Source organism: Pseudonaja textilis, chromosome 1 (genome assembly GCF_049901715.1).
Source record: "Pseudonaja textilis isolate UNSWEBS1 chromosome 1, rPseTex1.2, whole genome shotgun sequence".
NCBI classification, from domain to species: domain Eukaryota; kingdom Metazoa; phylum Chordata; class Lepidosauria; order Squamata; family Elapidae; genus Pseudonaja; species Pseudonaja textilis.
In genome coordinates, this window is record NC_141990.1 from 164,632,610 (window position 1) to 164,652,118 (window position 19,509).

Sequence of the window (19,509 nt, forward strand, 5' to 3'; positions counted from 1 at the left end):
CAAGTTAGCAAGAAATATAGCAACCATAAATAGCAAAGTAGCACAACTGACTATTCATTTATTGCCTAAGAAGCAATTTACTTGAGAAAGAACCGGTGCATCAAGGTTCACTCCCAACTGCTACTGTAAACACAGTGAAAAGAAACACAGCCTTTTTGCTTTAAAGCAACTGATTTCTTTTTACGAATTTCAGAAGTCCTATTCTTATGATTAATTTGTTCCTAAGAGTTATCTTTTCAATTATGTTCTCCAACAAGCACTCGCTTTTCCTCTGAGGTTCAAAACTGGACCTGCAGATAGCAAGATCTGCCTGCAATCAGCTGTTATGGCCAGTAGGGGTCAATACAGTCTCCTTTAAAGGCAACTCAGCCTAATATTCCCTGCGGCTTTTGGTGGCATCAGCCATAGAGTGAGCAGGACAAGAGGAATGATGAGTCAAGGCCAATATAATGCCTTTCAATCTGCTGAGGCTCAACCACAGGCCTCTTGCAGTACAGGGAGTCACTCTTTTTTATGGCAGTGACCTGGCTATGGAATGCTCTTTCTTCAGAACCCCTCTCTGCAATGATACCATTTCAAAGCAAAGGAAGTCCAGTTGCCTCTTGAAAAAGCATCTAGGGGACAACCATGATCTGGATGGCTGAGAATCTCCATAGGCATTTACCATTTCAATAGCATTCAATCCAAAGTCTTTCTTTCTTTCTTTCTTTCTTTCTTTCTTTCTTTCTTTCTTTCTTTCTTTCTTTCTTTCTTTCTTTCTTTCTTTCTTTCTTTCCTTCCTTCCTTCCTTCCTTCCTTCCTTCCTTCCTTCCTTCCTTCCTTCCTTCCTATTGTGGAGATCTTATCCTGTGACTCAGCACATAAAAAACTTGGTAATTAATTATTTACTTGGCACAGAATTCTCCAAATATTGCTCCTCCCTCATTCATTAATAGCTATGATTGTTGCTGAATTCATTAATTAACTCATGATAGAATAAAATGAGGATTGTAATATAAAATGTGTTAGCCAGAATAGGGATGATTAATATACTGTTCTTCCTCTATAAATGTGATATTTTGTGATTATAAGTCACTGCATTAGAGAAAGCAAAGGCCTTTTTGGTTTATTTTAAACAGCTTCTGTTTAACATTCTGTTTGTTACTGTGGCAACCAAAAATGATTTTGTAAAAAAGTAAATGAATCTATTTAAGTTAAGGTTTATTTCTTCCCAGGCAATTCTTAGCATCCTTTTAAATGATTATTAATAAAATGGAACATTAGTGAAAATGGTTTTCTTTAACGCTTGGTCTGCCTCTCCATGTTCAAGTACTAGACATACAAGCTACTAATTGATAGCTTCTGGAAATTTTCAAGGCTGACAAAAGCAATGTAAGTAAATTGTTTAAAAGGAAATATTTTGCTTCTAGTTCCTATCCCTGATTACTTTCTGGAAGAATACTTGGAGCCATAAGAATACCAAATCCCATGTGACAGAATCTGCAAGAGAAGTGTGACAAGTAGTCAAATGGACTTAACTTATTTTGAAATACAATATTTATACTGAAAAGCACTCTGCCTAGAAAATTAGACTTGACAATCTTTATTACTGCTTCTGTTTATCTTTGAACTTTTACTTTAAATGATACGTGTCAGTTCCCAACTTTTGCATGATATATGTCAGAAATCAGATTTGGGAAATGAAGAATTTCAGACTCCTAATGATGAGCTTGGAAAACCATCAAAAGTGTGTTTAGTTTTCATGGAAAGGTTTGAAGTTTGGAGATTCAAGTAATTCTCAATGAATCCTCATCAGTGTAAGAAAAATAAGTTGAAGACTTGCTTAGAAAAACTAATAATTAGTTTTTAAAGAGTCTGTACCTTTTAAAAAGTTTAATTTTTCACACTCTTCAGAATTAGGAAGATAGATGTGTCAATCACCTGACATATTCCTTCCAGACCTATCTTGGAGAATTCAAAGCTTTGGGGATCCTGTAGATACTACCTGTAGATATTCCTCCTACCTATCACCAAATTGCTCTTGGAGTGTCATGATGCTCTGGGTTTGATGTGGGTTTCTTGCCAAGAACCTGTTTCATTTTGTGGAACTCCAGAACTTGCCAAACTGAAAGCATACCCCTTAGATTTGCTTACCCAGAGCTAAAATGATCTATTTTGTAACTGGAAATAATTACTCAATTTGCATATTTGATTTTATAGATAACATAAACATCATTAATGTGTGCTTTTTCAGCCTGAGCCTAGGAAAAATGGGGAGCCTTAATTTAATTCCATTAAACCAATTCTTGCATTGCTTGGGGATACATATAAAGAATTCCATACATATAAAGAATATAGGCATATTCATATTACATGGTAAACCATGCTATAGTTTCCTAATTAATGCCAGGCATTGTGTATGCATTTAGACACGAAAGGATTAAAATCACAATCAGGAGGCTGTGAGCTTGATCCTAGGTAGAGGCTAATATGTGAAATAGACTCTCCTGATCGAGCAGGGGGTTGGACTACATGATCTCCAAGGTCCTTTTCAACTCTGTTATTCTATGCCTATACTGGGAGCTAAATGCAACATATAACCAACGTTAGTTCTATGTTTATCACTGATACTGGAGCTTGGCATTATGTCCCAATAAGAATGCGTATTTAGTCAACTGTTAACATTTCACGCATCTATTCAAATACAGGAATGGGATGTAGGAATGATGAAGCAAAGTGCTATTGCTGTTTTGCCTAGTTCCTGAAAATATGTGGGAAGTTTCTTTTTAAAACAAAAGGGCTTAGAGTGAGGATTAGATTTCTGTTACTTTACACATAGTGCTTCTAATGTGGCCTAATATACTAGGAACCAGTTGCTTTCTCATGTTGCTTTTCTAATCCAGCAAACCATTGCAAAGATTAGATTTATCACCTGTAAATTTCTCACCTATGATTAAAATTAAGCTGTGCATTAATTAAATGCATCCATCCATCAATAAAATGCATATATTTTGAACAAAACCTCATTTGACATGATTTTTTACCATACTAGAACCAGCCTAGTGTTTGCTTTCAGAGTAAATACCAGCTCTTGTCACTCCATTCCACTTGATTGATAAAATAAGCATGCAGTACTCATATTGTGTTCAAATTTAGCCCAGAAATTCAACTTCACGTTTCTAAAGAGAAGGCCTGAGAACCTACTAGGTTTTGTCCCAGATAACCAACCACAATGACCAGTCTTTAGATTAGTCCACCAAGAAACCTCTTGTGCTTTCTACAGGTATGATTCTATTTGGTGATGAAGGTGAGAGGGAAGTCAATGAGACTTGGGGAAGTCTTTATAAGGCCCTATACACATAGCTCAAGTCCATTTTAGGAAGGACTGACAGACCTTCGGTATGGGGAAGAGTAGGAGCAATCAAGGAAATGGGTATCCCATATCAAATTGTTCCTTCTCCATGTTCTTTCTAAACATGGTTCCCCATATTCATCCCTTTAAATGCACTAGCCACAGTCTTCCAAGGCAGCAGAAAACTATTAAGTCACAGCCCTTTGGGCATCGAAGAATGCTGTTATAGCACTGGTCAATATTGCAGTTCTCCAGAATAAACGTATCCAATTCAATATTGAATACAAATATTAAAAGTCAAACCAAACTGCCAATCTATTATCTCTCCGGTTCACTCAGTAGTCCCTTAAATAAAGAGGTAGACTACTCAAGATGTGTTCCACATTTATGTTGTGGAGTGATAAAATGCTGACAAGATTCCAGCCCTGTGAAACTGTGAACAGCGCCCTATCTTCTCTGCAGTGTCCTAAAAATAGTCTATGCCAGAGGTTCATCAAGAAATGGATCCTTCCTTCTCTTTGCCCTAAGAAAGCTAAAGAACTCTCCAAGGGGGAGTGGCTGCTCCAGTTTGGCACCCAATCCTCCCACTGATGTCACTGTCTTCAGTTCAATAAAAAGATCTAAGCACAGGGAGTAAGGACCACTCCCAGGGATTCAGACGCCTCGCGGCTAAGTCTGACGGCAGTGCTGCTCCTGCTCCTCCTCTTCCCTTCCAGCTTTCTCAGTCATGGTGGGTTTGCAAGGAAATTAAGTTCTGCTTAGCTAATGACTTAATGTAACATTATAATTTCCAAACATTGTGCTAGTTGTAATAAGGCAGTCCAGAAATCAATTTAGTGAGATTTTTAATGGGGCAATTGGCCCAACAAAATCAGGCTGAAATGAGTAGATGTGTAACATACAAATTGTGTGTACATTACAGTTACATTTATGTATTGTATTGGGGTTATTTAGGAATTGATTCATTCATTAGTTTGCACATTTCCCACAACCTTATAGCAAGTTGCTGTTAATAACTCAGATGTATTAAAATTATTGTGTGTAGGAATCCCAGTGAACCATCATAAAAGCAAGCTGTTTTATATAGAGCAGATAAATCTCTATCTAAAAGGACCTGTGGATGTCTGCAAAAAAGTAAATCTCATTTAATTAAATGGGACTTATTGCTACAAGTAAATATAAGTTTGTACTTCCCTAAGACTACTTTCATAGTTCTTTTCAATGTAATGCTGCTGCTTCTTACCTTGTGTTCACTAATGGAAAGCAGCAATTTATTTGATTTGTAATATGTATCATACCATATTGATATTACATTTCCATGTTTCTCACTACATATAGAAAGATGTAACACTGATATTTTTGTCATGAGTAGAGTGCATCCTTGGCCTGCTACTTCTTGAATGTAGCCATCAGCTATAGGATATGTATAGTTTTTGTCTGTCAGTGCAATTTTTTCCAACAATACTAGTATTTTCCTTTTTTTCCCTCCTTGTTGCCAAATGCAGTCTTTCAGTGCTGATCAAATTGCTGGTAAGTGGAACATTATTGAATATTATTGCAATTTAATATTGTGATAACAAATGTTGCATGCTCATTGGTTTATGAATGTATTATTTCATTAGCAGTTTAATAGTATCTCAGATATTGTAAGAAAAAACTGTCCTTTTCTTTGCATCTTGGAAAGATGTTTCATGGAGCAAGCTGGATGCTATGAATTCCAAAAAGTATTTTTGTCATATGATTAATTTTTTTCTAACAGATCGAATTCTCCAAGGATCAACAGGATGGTGAGTTCTCAGGAAAAATGCATAAACAGAGGCAGACACATTTTCACATAAAGTACTATTAGAAAGTGTGCATTGGTATAAATAGGGAATTTTATTGATTTGGATTCACCAAACCTGTCATTCGACTCTCCTCATAGTTCTTCCCAAGATGAGACAGTGGATGGAATAAAGTTAGCAAAGCCAAGAAAGGCAAACCTTTTTTTTCTAGCATGCTATACACTAAATATATGAAAAATATACATAATTTCTTACTTGTGAATATTTAGAAAAGAATGGTGTATAACTGGAGAAAAAGTATAACTTTCCTCCATCTAATTTTTAAGATATAACATTAATTTTCATAAATAAGGACTGGTTTGGAATGCTTTTTTCATTCATGTAGCAGAACTGTTGCATAGTTTCCTAATTCTGGTGATACTTTTTCTCAAAATAAAAAATTTGTTCTGTTTTATGAATCCACATTTGCTTTAAAGCTTAATTTTAATCACTAGCTCTAGAGCAGATTTATTTCTATTCAGGGATATAATATTCAGTCAAAAGCAAGACATCTTTTTTACCATTAATGCTGCCATCCTAAGAGTATTTGCTCAAACAGATTTCAATGTAATATTGCAACATTACTCTTCCATCAAATGTACCTTTGTAGAAATACTTTGCCAAATAAATTGTGTTGCCAAACATAATGCTTAGATAAATAATAATAATAATAATAATAATAATAATAATAATAATAATAATAATAATAATAATAATAATAATAATATAATTACAAGTGGTCTTCCAGCTTTCAATTTAACAGCAGCAGGCAACATATATAGAGTCATTACTAATTTCTGTATAATATGTATGGTCATGTTGTAGTAAAATTAATGATTTTACCTTTACTTTATCTTAATATGCCTTTATTACAATTAATATACACATATGCATTTGCTTACAAAATCTGTACTGCTACAAAGTATACTCAGGTTAAAACCTTCCTTTTTAGTTCATTAGCATGAATTTACTGGGACAATTTGTATTAACTTTTAAGTCAATATCAAGTGAAGTGTGATGAATGAGGAGGATTTTTAGGAACATAATTTAGTAAGTGAGCATTTATAATAGATTATTATCCCTATTCAGATTACAGTAATATAAATGATCAGTTGCCATTTTTGTAATCAATTTCTTACTTTAAGAAAAAAATTAAAAAGTGGAGAAACGCTAAGAATATTTACTTCTAGATCATTTTTGTTTTTATTGTTGAAAGTTTAGAATTAAGCTTTGTTTCTAAACAACATTAATTCTGTCACCTGTAAAAGCAATATTTTAACTTCATGGAAACTTAAGCTTCATGGAGGATAAAGGGAGAATAATCTGTGCTGTAATATCTTAGTGTAAAGCAGAGAAAAATGATTGAGAGCAAATATTTTATGAATGGCCATCTGTTTTGCTGTGATGATTATTCTGATAACAAACTACAACAATAGCAAATATATTTTTAAAGTTTCAGAATATGCTTAAATATCATTTATTCTGCCTGCTATACAGTAACAACCCACTATATGCACAATAAGGAGGCTGGCTTGCAGACATTTTCAAGTTTTTTTCTCACTATATATGTTTATTGGCTATTGTTAATAGTATTGTAGTGGTGTTTACATTTACTAGACAGAGAGATACTGGTGATTAGATTTTCCAGTGATAGTAATGAGGGTAGTTCTGTTCGTGATATCCAGCAAATAACTACTATATAAACCTTGAAGTATGTAGTAGCTTTCCTTCTACATCTCTAAAAGGCCAACTTTTTATAAGCTGTAAGAAGAGAGGATCTGGGAACAGGAGACTTCATAGGCCCCACACATCAGATAGGATTAATATCAAATATATTGAGTTACAGTCTAGGAGCCATATGTCCTATCTCAGCAATTTAGAAGAGGGCAAAGAAGCTCCTTTGCACAGTGTAATAAGAAGGGCTAGAGTAAACCCTAAAATAGCAGCACAAAGCATCTAGGAAAAATTAATGCAGACTGCATACTTGATCATATACTAACCCAACTGAATCAATATTAATCCTATATCTTTTGTTTCAGTGATTCTGTTTATCTTTACGATCAATATTCAATGCCTGGCATTTCCAGGTGGCAGCTGTATGACAAGCCCTTAACTGTTCGAATAGTTGCATGAGTTTATCCCACACCAGGTCGGGAAGACTTTGCCCTTTTCATAGGATTATGAAATTCATGGGAGAAGCTGCTTCAGACACATGTGGGAAGGCTAGATGCCTGGTCATGGCCACATCTATTTTTCTGAAATCCAGTTCAGAAGTTCTGTCCTTTAGAAAAAGGAGGTGGGAAAAGGAGTAGTCTCATTAGGAATCAGGTGTCAGAGTGGAGCTCAAATGTGGCTTTGGCAATGGAGCTGCTCTACATGAAGAGAGTTCTCACATCTCTAACTGATAACATCCACACTGGAAAACAGTGTTTAGATTTGTGAATGATAAGGATATACTCCTATCTCATTTTCTTTTGTCTCCATTACACAAATAATTATCTCCTTCCTTCCTTCCTGAAGACACATGTGATTTAGAAAGTGTTTTTATATATTTCTATTTAAATGTCTAATAAATATATGCACCACTGCAGTTGAAAATCATTGGCTGGGTCCACAAAATATACTACCCATAATAGCAAAACTTGGTTTGCAAGCCTTTAAAGGCAACTGTGTGATCAGCATCATCACGTACTTCTTACTGAGATTTGCCATTTACCATGTCATTCAGAACTGGAGCAGACACAAATGATTTTGTATTTTAACATGGAAGCACTCTAATGTTTGAAGACCTTAGCAGGAATGGGAATTATATTCAGTTTTACCGTGAATTTACAAAAATGTTAGTTAGTTTGAAAAATAATGCATATGCAACAATGGCATAGTTAATACAGTATATTATTATTATTCCAAAAATCAAATACTGTACAGGTAGTCCTCGACTTACAACCATTCATTTAGTGACTGTTTGAAGTTACAACCATACTAAAAAAGTGGCATGACTGTTTATCATGCTTAAGACTGTTTCAGCATCCTTTTGTTCACATGATCAAAATTTGAATATTTGGCAACTGGCATGCATTTATGACTGTTGCAGTATCCCAAGGTCATGGGATCACTTTTTGTGAACTTCTGACAAGCAAAGTCAACGAGGAAGCCAAGTTCATTTAACAACTGTGATATTAATTTAACAACTGCAGTGATTCACTTAACAACTATGGCAAGAAAAGTTGTAAAGTGGGGGAAATTCACTTAACAACTGGCTTGCATAGCAATAGAAGTTTTGGGTTCAACTGTGATTGTAAGTCAAGGACCAGCTGCACTCACTTTACTAATCTAGAAATGATCAAACTGAACCTAATCAAGATAAGTGAATTTAACACAAAGTGATATCTGGAATATTGACAAACCTGATAAAATTGTTGATGATAGTGACAGGAACTTGGTTGATGGGAAAATGACTTCTGAATTACTCATGATTGTGTTCCGATTGGATTTCGTTTCTAGGCGAAGGAAGTCATTATATAGAAGATGTAAAAAACAGCATTTTAGATCTTTTTTTATCCAAGCAATACCCAAAGACTTCAACATAGAAACAATTCTTTATAGAGCAAATACTTCTCAGAAATATCCATGGATCAAATCCTAAACTCTCTTTTTGACATTTTGTTCTAAAATTTATCTCTCATTATTTACATAAATAATGATATTTAGCATTTCTACACTGAGGCACAGTTTGCCACTGAGCTCAAAGCTTTATAGTTGCATCGGTCTAAAAATATCAGATATCTCTTGGTGAGCTGGGATTCTACCGGTTCGGCCCAGTTCATGCGAACCGGTAGCTCCAAAGATCATCTGGGAGCAAACTGGTTTGCTCCGATGATCAGCTGCTGGGCCTGCCTGCCTGCCCTGGCTCCATACTACCCTTTATTTTCTGCTTTTGAAGCTCAGCTGCATTGCGTGGCACAGCGGATTGCCATGCGTCAGCTGTTGAAGACACGGAGAATGCAGGAGTGTAGGAGAAGATCAGTAGGAAAGCCTCTGCACACGTGCAAGGTGTGTGTTTGCTGTGCATACGTGCAATGCGCACAAAGCACACCTAACAAGCCACACCCACCAAACCGGTGGTAAAATAATTTGAATCCCACCACTGCCTATTGGTAAAGCAATATTAAGTAGTGCTTAATTAATTTAAGTAATTGAGGTTATATGTGAAATTACTTAAATATTACTTCATGAATTCAAAAGGACTCCAAATCACAGAATTGCTTATAGAGAGAAACAAGGAAAAAGTTTACAGAAGTTTACAGAAGAATTAACATAGATTACCATGGAATATGCTATCGGTTAATGTTTCACTGGCCATATTAGTTCAATCATCCAACCCATTTTTCTTGAAAATGACAACCTTCTTATCATTTTTGTGTCCCAGCTAAGAGACTTCTTTAGCTCCTAAAGGGAAAAAAGGGAGAAGGGAGGGGGAAGAGAGAGTGAATAGAGAAAAATACCGCACAAAACAAAACATTAAGATTGCAGGTAAAATTATTGAAATATGATGCCACTGGATGTGGTGGCAGAGAATCTGGATTTTTTAAAAATAAACTTATTGGTCTTTTGTATCTTTAAAAACCGAACCAAAAAATATACATATTATGACATTAACAGTATGTGACATCTATTTCATAAAGTTCTATTTTGTGCTTATTTACAAATATATATAATTTATGTGAATGTAAACTATTAATCTATAGGTTGCTTATCATTAATTCTTTCATCTTCCATTTGTCTTAATTCAATCCAATCATACCATTTTTCCCAAATTCTATAATATTCAGAGTTCTCTTTCTCTCGTAACATCAGGGTTAATTTATCCATCTCAGCACACATCATTATTTTTTGAGTGATCAGTTCATCTGATGGTGTATAATTGTGCTTCCAACATTGAGTGTATGCAATTCTAGCAGCCATTAAAATGTGTAATATTATATATTTTATATTTTTTCCACATTTTTTAAAAAATATCCCTAACAAGAATAATTCTGGTTCCAATTCTATTTGTCCCTTAAGGATCTCTTGCAACCATTTTTAAATTTTAAGCCAGTACTTCTGGCCTTCTGAACAAGACCACCACATATGATAAAAAGTACCCTCTTTCTTTTTGCACTTCCAACATGCTGGGATTTTTATTTTTTTAAAAAAAACATTGCTTATAGCTACTTTATGGATTCAGTGTTTTCCTCTAGTAAGTCCAACATTCTATTCTCTATAGACTTCAAGGAGGCATTCCTCCTGTTTGACAGGACCGGGGAAAGCAAAATCACTCTAAGCCAAGTTGGAGATGTCATCCGCGCTCTTGGACAGAACCCAACGAATGCTGAAATCAAGAAGATCCTGGGCAACCCCAGCAATGAGGGTAAATCTTTTTTGTGATCCACCCTAATCAAAATATATCCTCCCAAAGATTTTCCTGTTAAATGAATGTCTGAAATTTAGTATATTGATTTCTGAAAGACTAGCTTGATCACACAAGCAAATACACACATACACACTTGCATCTTTGCATTCAGCTATCTACTCCTCCATTTGTCCCTCTAAACTAGGGAACTAGAAAACTTAGAAAATGTAGAGATTGCTTAGAGATTTTTTTTTATTCGGCAAAGTAGAGCTAAATTCCTCTGAGTTACTCTTAGGAGAAAGCCTAAGAAAGTAAGTGGGATGGGCTTGAAATGCAGTTAATTGACATTTAGAAGTATTGCAGTGTTGGGTTTTTACATACTCTTAAATTATCATTTAAACAGTACATAAATGATTTTCTTATTAACAGTATTTATGCTGAAGGACATACAAATTGCTATAATATTTTTAACTCAACAAGTCTACCCCTTATCTTCAAGTGAGCATCATCTGGGTAGATTTTCATTCTTTTAATTTTGCATACCGTTAATGATGAAGAGTGGAACATCTGACAAAGGCGGAGGCTGAAGACACAAGATATAGTTGCCTTTTTAGATTAATTAGGTCAGGGTTTGAGCAATAATTGGATCGGAGATTAACGAACAATCTACTGCATTTTGTTTTGAGTCCCAAGAAGGTTACAAAGGTAACATTCTTATATTCATGTAAGTCACCTTGAGTCGCCGTGTAACATAAATTTTCTAAAATAAATAAACAAACAAATATAAAAGAAATACATTATACTGAACTATTAATACAAGTAAATAAGAATATCACTATAGAAGAGTCAGTGACATACCAGAAGCTATGATTTTACCTGCTTGACAGTATTGCACAAATATACAAAAAGAAAAGAAAATACATAACCCCACCACAGATCTGCTGAATACATACATACAGTATTAATCAAATAAAATATCCACTACTCATCCTACATAACTCACTCCTCTTTGCAGTGTATTTCAATCAACTTACATATCCTCTGTGCTAGCAATGCAATTGTTGTCTATTTTATTTACCTGGAAACAGAGCTGTGGGTGACAACTATGAAATTAAGAATTTTATTAAAAAAAACACCCTACTTTAATTGAGTACAAACTTGTCTATTTTCTGTGAAAGTAGCTTTCTGAGGTGATAGACATAGCCATAAGCAAATACTTAGATGTTTCTCTTTCCTCAAGAGCTTTGACGTTCTAAATTGAATTAATTTTCAAAAGCAGGATAATATCACTGCTGGTGGGACTAATCTACTGTAAATCTCTACTTGGTATTTCATAAGAAGAGTTACAGACGTATCATAACATGCACTTACCAACACAGTGATTGTGTTATTCTTCCACAGAGATGAATGCAAAGAAAATTGGGTTTGACGAGTTCCTGCCCATGTTGCAGGCAGCTGCCAATAATAAAGATCAAGGTGGCTTTGAAGACTTTGTTGAAGGTCTTCGTGTCTTTGACAAAGAGGGCAATGGAACAGTCATGGGGGCTGAACTCCGCCATGTCCTCGCCACTCTTGGTAAGTGCTGGGAGAGGAATTATATGTAAGAGAACTGTACATAAATTTCATTAGAAATTAAACATCATAGCCTTCATTAAATTCAAAGAAGATCCTAACTGAGTCAAGAGCAGAATAAAAATAAAGTGTTCTCTAATGAAGGGTAAGACTAAAGGAAAAAAACAAACAAATTAAACTGACCCTGTAATTTTAATCTAAGGATTTATTTATATAACATGCTTAACGAGTTGAAAAAAATCAGGATGTATAATTGTATGTGAGAAAGATTTTGAGAAACAGGGTGAAGAGATGCTGCTGGAGAACAATCAGAAAAAAGGAGGGCAAAGTCCATAGAGGAACAAGGGTGAAGAAAGAGGCTCAGAAGGGACACGCCTCCACCACAACTTTTCAGGATGTAAAGGAGACACTGGGAGATTTGTACTTTCAGACTTGCAAGATTCTGTTAATGTGGCTTTCTATATTAAAATTAGCTCATCTGGTCATGTTTCTGGTCTGGTGTACCTAGAAAGACTGCCAGTGAGTTGTGTGAAACACTTCCAAGTTGGTATCATAGCAAAAACCATTCCCCTCTCCTAAACTCAGATATTTGTCCTTAACTGGGTTAGGCTGAGCCCTCTGAATTCAAAAAGGAAGGCTAACATTTTGCTCTCAGCATGTGAATGTAGAGGGGCACAGACATGAGAGGCTATAGAGCAGTCTGGCAAACATGGGGCAGCTTCAGGCATGCATTTTCTATGAATTTATCTTTTCCATTTCCTTCCCACAATCCATCTCTAGAGGCTCTAACCCTAAATAGGCTGCTGTGTAAATAAATAAACACCGTATTTTGGTAATGCCAAACAAATGTAAAATCCAACAGTTACAAAGAAAACTGGGCTACCAATCTGCCCAGGCGTTCTTGAAAAAATGGGATAGCTGCAATTTTTGCCTGTCATTTGCTGCTGGGAAAACCATTCATCCGGGAGAACAGCAGACTGGTGCAAAAATATCATCATTTGATTAATGTCCAAATGTCAGGCATGAAAAACCAGGTCCACATGTGAAGGTTCAAATTAACTGATTTATTGCTCAAAGCCTATGCACAAGAATCTTCTCAACTAATGGTCAGCACCTGGTTAGATTTAGATAAGGGTCAATGGCAGTCAAAAGGGAGGTTGTACATAGTTCACTTGTGGCTGTCTAATGAATAAACTGATACCTTTTAAAGCTACCTCCTCGTGGCTCTGCCTGTCCTTTTCCTGCACCAACTATTATTTTCAATGAGGAAAAACGATGATATTTGCTTAGAGTTTTGTGAAAAAATACTCACTACACAAGCACTTGTAATTGCCTTAGGGATACAAATGGAATTGATTTCTGAGTTATTTCGGAAAAGGCCAACATAATTAGAACGCAGCTGTTGGAGAATTCAGTCCCCAAACTACTCTCTCTGTGTGTATGTGCTTGTTTTAAATGTAGAATAATATCTCCACATTGATATAGCATGGCTATTATTTCCCTAAATGAGGATCTCAAATTACTCCAGTAATTGCTGAAGGGCACAATGACTTGGAATTGGCTAGGTCAAAGAATATCAATGTCCCCATTATGAAAATGGTAACTCAGTTTGGAGTAAGGGGAACAAGATGTATCTTTTAGAAAAAAAATGATCTTCAATTGTTAATTTTTTCAGGTAGTACCATCAGGGATATCCTCCCCTCCTCCCAAGCTTTTCAGGGGGCAGAGGTGTAGGCAAAAGAGGCAGGGATGGATGTTGATAGGCAGCCTTCCACTCAGTGAATAGTGAAGCCATGTGGTTCCTTGGATTTGAAGCAAGGGTGAAAACTGTTTGTTGCCAACTAATACTTGCTTGAGATTTAATGCAAACATTTATCTATTAGTTAACCTTCCAGCATTACCTTACATGGTCACATCTCCCCATGCTTAAACTATCTGATTGTTTCTTCCTACATATCTCTTCAAGATGGCCTTTACAACACTATAGTGAATGAGGCCATGGCCAACCTTGGAGCCCACTGAATTGAAGTATTGAAGGCAGTGGGGAAATATTCAGTAATGATGGCCTTTTAAGACCCCAGTATTTCTCCTACTATTTTATTCCAGATACTAAAATAAAGATTGGCTCATTTTACTATACAAGGAACAGAGGAAAAGTCATCTATTTAATTATATTCTTTTTGTGAGTAAAGGGAAATATTATGAGGTTGCAAGCTGGAAAAGAAGCTGTGTTATTAATGCTCTTTTCTCTGTATGTTTAGGTGAAAAGATGAAGGAAGAAGAAGTAGAAGAACTGATGAAAGGGCAGGAAGACTCCAATGGCTGCATCAACTATGAAGGTAAGGGTATGCAGAAGATAGATGGGTGTGTTTGAAAGAAGCCAGTGGGGTTTCTTGAAGAAATATTCAATTTCTGTTTTCAAGAAAAGGCCTTCTCAAAGTTGTCATGATGTGCTCCATTAGGGCCAGGGAAAATAGATAGTATAATACACAGGGCAGATAATCTTTGTGTATTGTGTATGCATGAGAGAGAGAGACTGAGATTGAGATTGAAAGATGGGAAGTGAAGGAAAAGGAAGGTAAGATTATTTTACTTGTAGAGCTGGGCAAAAAAGAGAGGTGAAACATCTTCTCCAGTTTAGATAATATGATCAGAGATTCTATAGTATAACTAAAACAGAGTGGAGGAGGGTACAAAGACCTTTAACGTATGCCCTGTGACTAGCACAGAATGAGAGAAGGGGCAAATAATTTGCATCTTAGTCACTGAGGCTGAAGATGGAGGCTTTTATTGTTTCTTCTGAATATCTTCATAGTTCAGTTTAAAAATAAATTACCCCTCTCAAAATCTAAGACAAATACAATATTTATCTGTTTCGGGCCCTATAACTAACAACATGTATTTAGTATGAGGAAAGCAAAAGCAGACTCCATTTTGTTCCTGTCATGATGATAGTAATATTTTGTGACTTAAAAGTACAACATCATGCTTACTTGGAGAATTTCTTGTTATAACAAATTACCCTTTATTTCTTCTCTGCTGTAGTGCACTGTATCAGGGAAATATAAACTATTGATCTCATCCCTTTCCTAAGAGGTCTGTGCATAAGCACACCAACATGCCTACAGTCCCTATCCTATTGTTTCTTTTATTTTTCTTATATGTATCCATGTATTCATGACTATGTTTTTACTTATACCTATTATCTTGTAAGCAATTGACAAACCAAATACAATTTTTAAAAAAACTGTAAACATGAAGTAGTGGAGGTCGGAGGTTGAAGAACAAATTTCAATGTGTCTTTCACAACATTTGACTTGCAGATCTAACAAGCTGCATTGTCATTTTCTGTAGCTGGCATATTTGCCAGTGAATTTTTTTCTACTCTGACAAGAAAATGCAATAATAATATCACTGAAAGACAAAGAAAATACAGAAAACCAAAACAAAGTAGCAACTCATTTAATTGTAAATAAAGCTTTTTTATTTTCTGATGGATTAAAAAAAAATTAGAAGTTTAATATAAAGCAGATCAGATACTTCAGAGAGATTTGCAGTAGACTTTTATTTCCAATAGTTAAAAAATAGCTGGAGATTGGCAAGTAGTACTTCTTTTTTTAAAAAAAATAATAATCTTGGTTTTCATTAGCCTTGCATTATTGCTCCTACCTCTGCTTCAGTGTTCTCAGTTCATGATAAATAGTATGACTTTGCTGCCTTTGACTGCTTTTATATATATTTACATTATGCAATTGTAGAAATTCAACTGTGTTAGTGTGTAATATACACATACATTGAGTTCTGGCCATTATTCATGATTACAATTCAAATTCCTCAAACTTGGAATTATTTCCTTTGTTATCATATAGTAGTTAGTCCGACTCAGTACAGAAGTTCCAGGTTTACTTGACAAGATTGCCATACTATCTTACTTTGTGTTCAGGACTCTTCCTTGTGCATATGAAACCCTTCCCTACAATTGCATAATTTCTTCACATGGCACATTGGCAAACACCCTGTCAGTAACATACCAGTCATGTGTTTGCTGGAATCATGGGGAGAAATCTTGAGAAACATCTTCCTTTCAGCTAAAAGACAATGATCAAGGGAAAACACCATGCAGGTAGCTTCCAAAAGAAAAGCATATGTCAAGCTTGAAATTGACATGTGTATAGCCATTGTTATTTTCTTTTTAAATGGATTTCATCACTTGGAAACCTGACAGCATAGCTATGGAGACAGGTCACATTATTGGAAGGAGAAAAAAATGTTAGGAAAGGACAACTGGTTTGGACAAATGCATCAAAAGTTTTCAGTGAGTGAGATGAAGATGGACAATGAATGGAGTTGACTAAAACCTACATGAATAAAGTACCCAGAACACTGGTAATTCTTTTGCTGGCATTTCTATACAACTATAAGAACATTCAGATTCCTGGAGACACGGGTGTCAAATTCAAGGCCTGCGGATCAAATCCAGCCTGAGGGATGCTTATATCTGGGAAATAGCAAAGGACTGGTCTGGGAATAGCAAAAGACTGGCCCATGGCGCTTCTGGCAGCCAAAACGGGGTGTCAGGTGCGTGTGCATCCCCCCCACACCCCATTTTTGGCCTGGATGGCCTCCTGCAGCACTCTGCTAGCCAAAACAGGGCGTGGGGGGTGCATCCATCCCATCTCCCCCCACCTCTCTGGCTGGCTCACAGAGAACTACAATGCTGATCCAGCCCTCAAAGAAATCCAGTTTGACAAACCTGCCTGGAGAGATGGCTATGATTGTTCTACCTTTTTTTCCTAGACTAAAAAAATCCCAAACACCAAGTTTCATATACCAACATACAGTTTGATAATGGGGATGATCACATCTTTTTTTACCTGGGTAGCTTTATTATTCTAAAATATTAGCGGATCATTAGTGGAGTGAATGTTGTTAGTTCAGATTGGTCTGATCTGCCTAGTTCTGTTAGTTTTATCATAGATAAAAGCAGTGACAACAATTTTATTCATGCACAGGAGGGAGGCAAGGAGGATCACCAAAGTTTGTCATTGTGTATTAACAACCCAAACACAGAGTCTCAACATAAAAAAATGCAAACCAAGAAGAGCAGAATAATTAATCCATGCCCATTTTTATCACAGAGACTTCTCTCATCATAGTATACTAATTCTGTATTGTTCCACAGCATTTGTGAGGCACATCATGTCTATCTAAATGGATTTTTCAAGACACATAATTTGGTAAGTCCCTTTTCTCAGCATGCCTCTCTTGGATAAGGTGATGGTTTGGGGAGGAAAGGTGTAAGAGAAATGCAACAAGTAAATGAATAGATCACAAGGTGGCCAAAGTAACATTCCACTGATAGCAGTTCTTAAGTCTCTCTCTAAAGCCAAGATGAAGTAAAGTAGCTTATATTCAGTCTCTGGTACTCTTTTCACTCTGTTCTTCAGCCAAGAATAATTTCAAAGTGGCTGACAAGTCAACAAGGATCAAGAGAATCCTTTCCTCGGGCTTATAGGCTAAGAGGGATAACACGAAAGAAAGGATAAGGTGGGGAGGGAAATCAAACATAAGCATTCAGTTACCAATTTTTTAATGAAAACTGGTGGGTTCAAGGGAAAGGAAACAATAGAAGTTGTTCCTACAGCAGGAAACCATCTCCTCTATTCCTAAAAGAATGGCTGCCAGCCAGGCAATATAGACTAGATTGTGAATAACTTCCTGTGATACAAATGCTACAGCTTTAATCTATTACACATTTCTTTACTTCATGGATGATACCCCTTAATGATTCCAACCTTATTATAAGTGGCCTTGAATAAATTGTTATCAACCTCAGTTCCTACACATTTAAAAGAATTAAGCAAAGATTGAGAGAGGAGCAAAAACACAGTTATTTTCTTTACTGTTAAAAATACAAATTCTGCCTATAATTATGATTATAACTCATTTTTGTTTTTTAACAGAACACGATCATCAGTTACTTGAAATCTGTATCTAGGAAACCATTGTTCCATTCAGTAATGTCACCCTGGAACTTAAATGGACTATAATTTATGCCTCTCAACCTTCCCTTTTGAAATCATCAGCAAGAAAATCTGCTGAATCCCAAAGTTGTTACACTCAACCAATTAAACACTTGCCAAGGCAACTGCGAAGGACTTCACCGCCAACTGTCAAGCCCAATAATCTTTTTTCCATATTGTCTGCCATGAAGTCGGCGTGCATTCTTTTGGGAGGGGAAATCTAATAATAAATCCCTGTGGTCAGTGTATGGCTGGAAATTTTCAGTTCTGTAAATCCCAATTAAAACATAATTGAAGTCTTAATTTATTTTCTCTATGTTTTATTCCATACAATAAAGTTTTATGAGAAAAATTATCTTGAATAGTTTGATGAATGTGAATCAAAATGGGATTTCTGGAAGATTTTTTAAATAGTATGATGGCTTTAGTTTCCCATTTGGAAACATTGAATTCTTATCCAAGAATGCTTCTGAAGTATGATCTGCCTGTAGTCTTCAGTCATCATGGAAGGGCAGGTGGCTGTCAACTGAAGAACAGCAATTAAAATTTCTTTTTAGAATAAGCATGGGTCTGTGTGATTCACAGAAATGGGAGCGGAAAGCACAGCAATGGAAACACAGTTCTACAGAAAATTGTTCCTACCAATGACAATTACAAAAATCAGAAACAATAAGATCTGAAAACAACAGGAAAACTGGCAATATATACATAAGCATGTTGAATAGCATATTTTAACAGTTTGACCAAGCCACTGGGGGTTTATAAGCTAAACTGCACCTCATAAAACAGGTGACCCTGAACTCTACTTTCAAATTCATAATTTAACTTTTAAATTGGTTGATGAAGCAGAATTTGCTATTGAACCACTACTTATTTTTAAATACAGCTGCTCTATGCATATATGTGTCTGCTTCATTTTAACATGTCTATGTGTCATACACACAGTGCTCTGCTAGATAAGTAAGCAGATCTGAAGGCTCTTAGGTGTTATCATTAGTGCATAGGGCATGAGCACATGCCACAGCACATTGTTGTGAAAGAAGGGATATTGTGCTGCTATTTGAGGTTGCTCTAAAATCTAGTAACTATATATGCACTTGTTCCAATATGCAGGAATATAGATTTATGAGTTGCGTTTGTGTGAATGTTTAAATTAAATAGATGCCAGTAAATAATCATTTTCTTTCCCGGAAAAATGATTATTGGAGATCACCAGATCATAAGTAACCATAAGCAGCCCCTCTGATCCAGGAATGGATACAACAGACATATAAGATTAAACTATGCTAAGGCCTTCCTGCTAATGGCTGCCACCTGCTTTTCCAAATATCACAATATTCTTCCAGAATACTCTTGGCAATAAGTGTT

At 35.8% G+C, this 19,509-nt stretch overlaps 1 protein-coding gene across 1 annotated transcript in view; it reads left to right on the forward strand.

Moving 5' to 3' along the window:
- The window catches only part of MYL1 (myosin light chain 1), a 29,887-nt gene extending 11,394 nt beyond the window's left edge, over nt 1–18,493 (forward strand). Inside the window, exons 2-7 of the mRNA XM_026707782.2 lie at nt 5,091–5,118; nt 10,421–10,564; nt 11,948–12,121; nt 14,380–14,457; nt 17,301–17,355; nt 18,082–18,493. Of these exons, the coding sequence (XP_026563567.1) occupies nt 5,091–5,118; nt 10,421–10,564; nt 11,948–12,121; nt 14,380–14,457; nt 17,301–17,329 (453 nt within the window). The 3' untranslated portion in view covers nt 17,330–17,355; nt 18,082–18,493. The remainder of the gene's footprint in view (nt 1–5,090; nt 5,119–10,420; nt 10,565–11,947; nt 12,122–14,379; nt 14,458–17,300; nt 17,356–18,081) is intronic.
- The last annotated feature ends 1,016 nt before the right edge of the window (nt 18,494–19,509 follow it).